Raw genomic sequence first — 7500 nt, forward strand, 5'->3', positions numbered from 1 at the left:
GAGAGAGAGAAAATGGGAGAAAAAGCAAATGAGGAGTAGAGAAAAGGGCTTCGTGTTGGACAGTGCCAGCGCATGCGCGAGATGCATTCTATTGTCGCTCTTTTCGATCTCTTTTATTGCCTTTATCTCTGTTGGGTCTCTCTTATCCATGTATTTCTACTCTGTCCTGCTGTTTATAAGTGACGCGCCTCGCTATTACTTTAGTTGGGGATCTTTTACTTCTTTTATTCTTATTTTGGTCGTGTTTATTTTTGGTGGGTTCATGTCGTTTTTATTTCTCTTTTGGTGTTTTTTTTTTTACATTTATGGCCGGTCCCCTATATTAGTACAATTGCTTTCGGTTTCGTCGACTGTTGTGCCTCTTTTCATAAAGTTGCACGTGGATGTTCTTCAATTTGCTCTTTTCAATATTTTAATATATTTTGCTCGTTTGTTTAACATTTGCATTACTTCTCTTTGGTGGTGCGAAGCTATGGTTCACTTTCAGTGTCAACGAGAACTGCCATTACAGAAATTCGGATATACTATACATGCATTCACCATAAAGATTGTATTACTTCTAAACACACCATAGTCTTTGAATAATGGCAGCGGAAAGAGTAAGTTAAAAATAATATCATAATATTTCGTCACCACGTGAAACTATTTTTTTTTTTAAACTCGTATATAATGCACCAAACGACGTTTAGTTTATACCTATTTTGTTATCAGATTATGGTTGTCATTTCTTATTAAAAAGAAAACTAAACAATATTGATAAAGAGTGATAGTCCAAATTGGCAGATATGACGAAACAAGTATGCATATTATTTGACCCCCCCCCCCACACGCGCACACACACGCGCGCGCGCGCACACACACACACACACACACACACACACACACACACACACACACACACACACACACACACACACACACACACACACACACACACACACACACACATAAACACCCACACACGTATGCGTGTATATGTATATGTGTATATATGTATGTATGTATATGTATGTATATGATTATATATATATATATATATATATATAAAATATATGAGTGTGTGTATATATATATATATATGTATATATGCATATACATACATATGTATACACACACACACACACACACACACACACACACACACACACACACACACACACACACACACACACACACACACACACACACACACACACACACACACACACACACACACACACACACACACACACACACACACACACACACACACACACACACACACACACACACACACACACACACACACACACACACACACACTTTTTTTTTCTTTTGCTATTGCAGCTTTTCATGACGCGGGAAAAGTGTAAACAAACCAATGTTTACAAGTTTCAGCTGTAATGTCCCATCGTTTAATGAAGTTTCGAGCTAATAGCTGATAGCATGGCAGTGACAACTAATGTCAAAAACTTCCTGAAGAACAAGCACATAACAGTGCCAGATGAGTGGATTACAGCTTGTGTTGAGTGGGTGCAGTCGGAGAATCCAGGACTAAATGTGAGATTCCCAGTTATTGAAAGTCCGTTGTCTGTACTCTTGTTTGTAATTCACATTTAAATTCTTTTTCATCAATAATCATTATTGTCTCAGTAGATTTAAACATTCATAAACCTTCATAATTACTTTCTGATTCTATTAACCAAACTGAAATATGCTGAAAGTGAGAGTTCCGAGCGGGTACACCAAGAACATGAAAAATAATATGTAATTCGAGAGAGAACTCGCATGTCAATTAGTGTTGGCAAGACGAGGAAGGAACAAACGAGAAAAGACAATAGTCAATATTCAGAATACCTTTAGAAACCCAATCAGCACAGTTTGCATAGTTTTGCAGGTGAACACTCAAAATATTTTCTTTTTCCACAGTACACATTTGAAAAAAGTTTTTTTGTTTGTTTGTTTGTTTTCTAATACTTCCGCCAAACAAAACTAGTTTCCAAATATGTAAAAATTGATACCCAGAAACCCCACTAATAGCAGGGGAGCATATGAAAAGTAGGCTATCAGGGAAATTGAGTACCAGTCCAGTTTCATACAGATGCCTTTTAAACAGAAAATGATATATGCAAAGGATAGATTGTACTTTTATGTACTTCCTTTGCAACTCAAAAATAACAAGTTGCGGGATAAATTATGTATAATATACACATTATCTCTATATTATCTATGGCAGGGGGTGTTGTTCCCCAACACCCGTTCTGTACAACAAAGAAATCACTGTGCATGCAGCATTATAGATCTCAGGACAGACTCTGCATCAGGTGCACCCATATGTCGATCATATATTCTATTGTGCCATGATTATTTGGAGGATTTTTTGTTTTCCATGGTGGGGGTTATGGGGCAGCAACTTGTCATTATATTAGACAATATAATTGTCTGGGTTCATTTTGGAGAAAAGATCAGCCAGGTCAACTGAAACACACCAGAGGAAACATGGTAGGAATTTAATGGTAAAGGCACTACATACATTATATATACAAATAGGACAGGAGAAATACAGGTGGAGATTCCAGCGGAGCAGTTGAGCTCACATGGCGGAACAGGAATGCACAGTCACAAAGATCACAGGATAACTGTCGAATTTCTAAATGACCCGCCTTTTATCTGACTCATCAGAGTAAACGTGAGGACACCAATCGCGGGCGACCTAAGCCCGCTGCACAGGCTTTGGTAAACATCATTATAGGTGTTGCGTGACTTCTCACATCCACAGTGTAATGGTCAAACAATGTTGACCTAATGCAGCCACCTGGACTCATATAAATGACAGTGACAGACCAAGGTGATCTTGCAGTTGTGACATATCTCCCTTCTTTCTTAAAAATAATCTTCAAAATTTGAAGATTATTTTCAAAAGACACAACTGTGAGATGCCTACCTGATGCTCCAAGGTTCTACTTAGAGCAAGGATGTAGCCCCAGGGCCTGCCCTTTTGTCATCTGCTCTCCTCCGGCAATCCCAGTCTTGCTGTCTGTCAGACCTGCTGCACCATCTCAGCTTCTCCAGTTTCTCCTCGGATGGCAGCTCTTCCGGTGTCTCCTTGGATGGCAGCTTCTCCAGTGGTTCCTGGTACAGTAACTCCTCCAGCGGTTCCTTGGATGGCAGCTCCTTTGTTGGTTCCTCAGACAGCAGCTCCTCCTGTGGGCCCTTGGGCGGCAGCTCCTTCTCTGGGTCCTTGGAAAACAGCTTCTTGGGTGCCTCTTCAAATGGCAGATTCTCGGGCGTCTCCTCAGATGGCAGCTCCATCAGACAGGAGCTGCTCTGGCGTCTCGTCGGACAGGAGCTGCTCTGGTGTCTCCTTGGACAGGAGCTGCTCTGGCGTCTCCTCGGACAGGAGCTTCTCCGGCATCTCCTCGGACAGGAGTTTCTCCGGCGTCTCTTCGGACAGGAGCTGCTCCGGCATCGCCTCGGACAGGAGCTGCTCCGGCATCTCCTCGGACAGGAGCTGCTCCGGCGTCTCCTCGGACAGGAGCTGCTGCGGCGTCTTCTCGGACAGGAGCTGCTTCAGCATCTCCTCGGACAGCAGCTCCTTCTGCAGGTCTTTGAGTGGTTTCTCCTTCTGCGAGTCCTCGTATGGCAGCTCCTTCTGCAGGACGTTGGGCAGCAGCTCTTACTGCGGGTCCATCGATGGCTGCTTCTATGGCGTCCAGAGCAAGCCCAGAGGAAGGGACCCACATTCCTCCAAAGAGCTTGTTCTGCTCTCCTCCGTCTCTCCTACGACGCTCTTCTTCCCACAGGCGCCTCTGCTTCATCCTTTTATGATAATACAGCATGAGCTGCTCACGCTTAATTTTACTGCTCTGTATATAGTGTAAGTAAGCCTTTCCTTTGAGGCCGAGCATTTTACCTTCCTGTATGTAGTTCTTCATGCTGTTTTCACGATCACCTGATCCTGGCAAGGTCGCAAATGTCAGGGTTCGTTTTGGAGAATCAAATTAGCCAGGTCGACAGAAACACACCAGACGAAACATATTACAGGAATTTAATGGTAAAGGTGCTATATACACTATATATACAAACAGCACAGGAGAAATATAGGTGGAGATTCCAGTGGAGCACGCGAAGTCATATGGCAGAGGAGGAATACACAGTCACAAAGACTGCAACCTGCTCACACCTGCAGTGTAGCAGTCAAACACAGGCAACCAAAAGCAGCCACCTGGGCTCATGTAAGCGACAGCAACTGACCAAGGTGATCTCGCAGTTGTGACACTAAACCCTCCTAATACCTTGCTCATTATTGTCATGGGGGAGGAGCTTAAGAGTTGAAACAGGAGCCCAGTGTAGGTATTGCCCCTACCTAGGACTTTAGGCCTCGCCTCAACTATTTTGCTTGGTCCTTTCACCTTTCCTCTTCCCTATCTTCTTCATCCCCTTCAGTCCCACTCCTAAGGTGTGAGAGCCATGCTGAAAGGATGAAAAGCTGGCTTTTTGTCAGTCGTGAATGGCCTCCATAAGCCATGGGCACTTAGCTAATTGCCTATCCCTTACCCCTTATGGGGACATTGATGGGTAGAACGTTTCTTTTCCCCATTTTATTCAGGCTCACCATGGCCAATAATGAAGATGCATTACCCTTAACCACTAGCTGCTGGGTGGTATGTATATACATGCCATGGCTGTTGTAGACTGAAAAATGGATGGCATTGTATCATGACCATTCCTGCGCCATTGGCTTTTCGGACGGAGTTTGTTTTTCTCTATTAGTAGCAGCATCATTTATATGGTAAAGATTTTAGGCGATAGCACTTATAATGAAGGTAAACCTTCATAACTATAGTATTTTTATGAATTATAGCAAAGTAAAAGCTTTTAGGTGCAAAATGTTCATAAATTACTAAACGAGCTGGGCGCAAGCAGGGGAAACTGCTGATGCGTTATTACATCCACTTGCCAAACTTTTTAACCCAGCGGCATTGGGTCAATAGGGACACTAAATTTGTATTGGTGGATTTTCCTACCTTATCTGAACATATCAACCTCTTCCCCATCAATGTCAGAAATATTGGCGTTTTGGCCACACAGCCAAATACTGTCGTTCGACAGCCCGCTGCCCTCTGTGTGCCCAACCTAGTCATGACTGTTCAAATTGTCCTGCTCAGTCACATACATGTGCATCCTGCAACAAATTTTATAGGAGCTGCCTTGCCTATAAGCTCAAATGTGAGGTAGTTTTCAGATTCAAACTAGGCCTCACTCTACGTCAGGTTAGACAGGAAGCATGATGACAAGGTTTTTGCTCTCTCTACCTATTCCAAATCAGTTGTTTGGTCTACACCATCCTTTTACTTCTCCATGTACACCATTCCCTCTTTGTTCTCCATTATCTCTCCCTCTCGCACCCACATACTCACGTGAATCTCTCCTGTTGCAACAGTGTCCTCCTCCGGATTTCTCTCCTCCTGACGCTCTTCCTGATACTTCACCTCCTTCCTCAGTTCCCTTATGACATCCCCAGACTCTTCTCCTGCTACTCCTCCAGCAGCCATCCCTACCCATATTACCTGTTTAGTATATCATAACAATTCTTTTACCAGTTTTTCCTTTAAGCAATATTACTATAGTATCCCCAACAACAGTCACCCTATACCCTTAACCCTTTCCTTTATTAATGTCAGATTTACATCATTTGCACCCCCTCTTTACCCTTTTCCCTATCATACTATCTGATAATACTATGACCTTTGACATTTAAAACTCTTTTATACTAATTGTTAACTCATTTATCCTTTTTACCACAATACTTTACCATAGTGCTATATGACCTTAGATGTCTAGCACATTTATTTATTTCAACCATTAACCATTAGACAATATAATGACATTCTGTGTAAATTATTATTATAGTGAGGCATTTTGTTTATATTCTTATTTTGTGCTACAGTTATGTAAGCTAGGCTGGGATGAAATTGCATAAGTGTTCTTTTTCTTTTGTTTTGCACAAATTGGAAAGGCAGAAAGGTGCATTATTCCATTACGAGTACTCTTGGGGGGTGGGGGGGGGCAATCAGAAACAGTTAACCAGCCACACAAGCAAGTATCAAATGCATTCAAATTACATTGAAGTAGATGGGGTGCATCTATTACTTGTCTCTGAGTGATGAGAAGTGCTTGCTCATGAGAGAGTGAGGACAAGGCTGTAGGACCTAGTATGACCCAATCTGAGAAGTATGAGGAGCTTCAGGTTGCAGGTTGCTCAGCTACAACATTAAGAGCCATTACATAAATATCATGGTCCCACCTCCAAGAAGCATTGTTTATCATATTGCATTTTTTTTTTTTTTTTTCTGAAACGTTTTATACTAGTATTCATACATGTCAAAAAGTAGGATAGATTGATTTTTTGTTTATAAAGTCAATGAAATCTGTGAAGGAAGAGTGCCTCTTTACCACAGAAAACCAACATTATGAGTGCTCATATACTGGCTTGTGTTTCAGTGAGCCCTGTACATGAGTTTGATTTACTTTCAGTTATTTTGATCTTGACTATCATTCATCTAGGGTAAGCCTTGCTTGAGTGTGGTATATATGGTGCGGGTTATATGAACTTTGTCAGAGCATTTTGGTTGTTTGAACACATCTGTCTCTAGTTTTATCCTTATAGCCTGGTTAACATTAAAGTGAAACCATAGCATGATATCACATAACAAAAAATTATGGACAATGGGTGGCATCTTGTCGCATCATGAGTGTGTGACCCAATTTCCAGGATGAGATCACATTCTCTAACAAATGCTAGACACTCATTCAGAAGTGGAGCTTTGTGTACTATTAATACTTACCAGGCTCAACCTTCCTCCCCCCAAATAATTCCCTAGTGTTATTGGGTTAATGTAAATTTAAAGTTCAAAGAAGACTTAAATGGAACAGCTAAAGATATTGAAATGTTAGCAGTTTTTGAAGAATTATGAATTATGATGTCTTTGTCTTAAGTCTTTCTCATAGAAAAATGAAACAAGCTTCTTGTTTGTGTATCCTCTTAATCCAACAATTATCAGATTAATGAAGGGTTAACTCAGCCATTAATACGGGATTGGTAATGGGTATTAGCAGTTTCTTGCTTGTGTATGGTTTGTTCAGTATTGCATCCACCATTTGTGCAATAAGTTGTTATTAGCTGATGTTTCTAATCAGAATATTGAAAAAAATATAAGTCTCTCCTCATCTTAGTAGGTTTCGTTCAGTCTCCTTTGCCAGACAAATATTTCTTCTACTTTTGGAGAGAGACAAGTTCTCTCCAGCAAAGGCCACTGAATCTTCACCATGCAAAGGTGTCCTCTAGATGTTTACATATCTTGTTATGTTTTACCATACATAGCCTACTCACCACTTCCCTAGTAGCTATAGTAAATATGATTATGGGCTGTGGTTCCAAGTAACTAAAGGCATCCCATTTTTTATGAAAAAATTTACAAATATTCCCTTCAAATTATATTCTTGAATAATTGAGTTATA

The 7500-nt window shown here is 41.1% G+C and overlaps 2 protein-coding genes across 5 annotated transcripts in view; one reads left to right on the plus strand and one right to left on the minus strand.

Annotated features, from left to right (window-relative positions):
* LOC113823958 (dual specificity protein phosphatase 3) overlaps nucleotides 1–114 on the minus strand; it is a 41190-nt gene extending 41076 nt beyond the window's left edge. The window contains exon 1 of one of the 3 annotated variants that reach the window (XM_070129771.1): nucleotides 1–81. This exon is cut by the window's left edge and continues 38 nt beyond it. The gene's annotated coding sequence lies outside the window, so the exon portion shown is untranslated. The other 2 variants (XM_027376693.2, XM_027376691.2) reach the window with 2 other exon arrangements.
* Nucleotides 115–466: 352 nt separating this feature from the next.
* Nucleotides 467–7500, plus strand: part of LOC113823963 (recQ-mediated genome instability protein 1) — a 27036-nt gene continuing 20002 nt past the window's right edge. The window contains exon 1 of one of the 2 annotated variants that reach the window (XM_070129770.1): nucleotides 467–599. In XM_070129770.1, the coding sequence (XP_069985871.1) occupies nucleotides 585–599 (15 nt within the window). In that variant the 5' untranslated portion in view covers nucleotides 467–584. Of the gene's footprint in view, nucleotides 600–1293; nucleotides 1540–7500 lie in introns of those variants that run through there. The other variant, XM_027376701.2, reaches the window with a different exon arrangement.

This window comes from Penaeus vannamei, chromosome 14 (genome assembly GCF_042767895.1).
Source record: "Penaeus vannamei isolate JL-2024 chromosome 14, ASM4276789v1, whole genome shotgun sequence".
Classification (NCBI taxonomy): domain Eukaryota; kingdom Metazoa; phylum Arthropoda; class Malacostraca; order Decapoda; family Penaeidae; genus Penaeus; species Penaeus vannamei.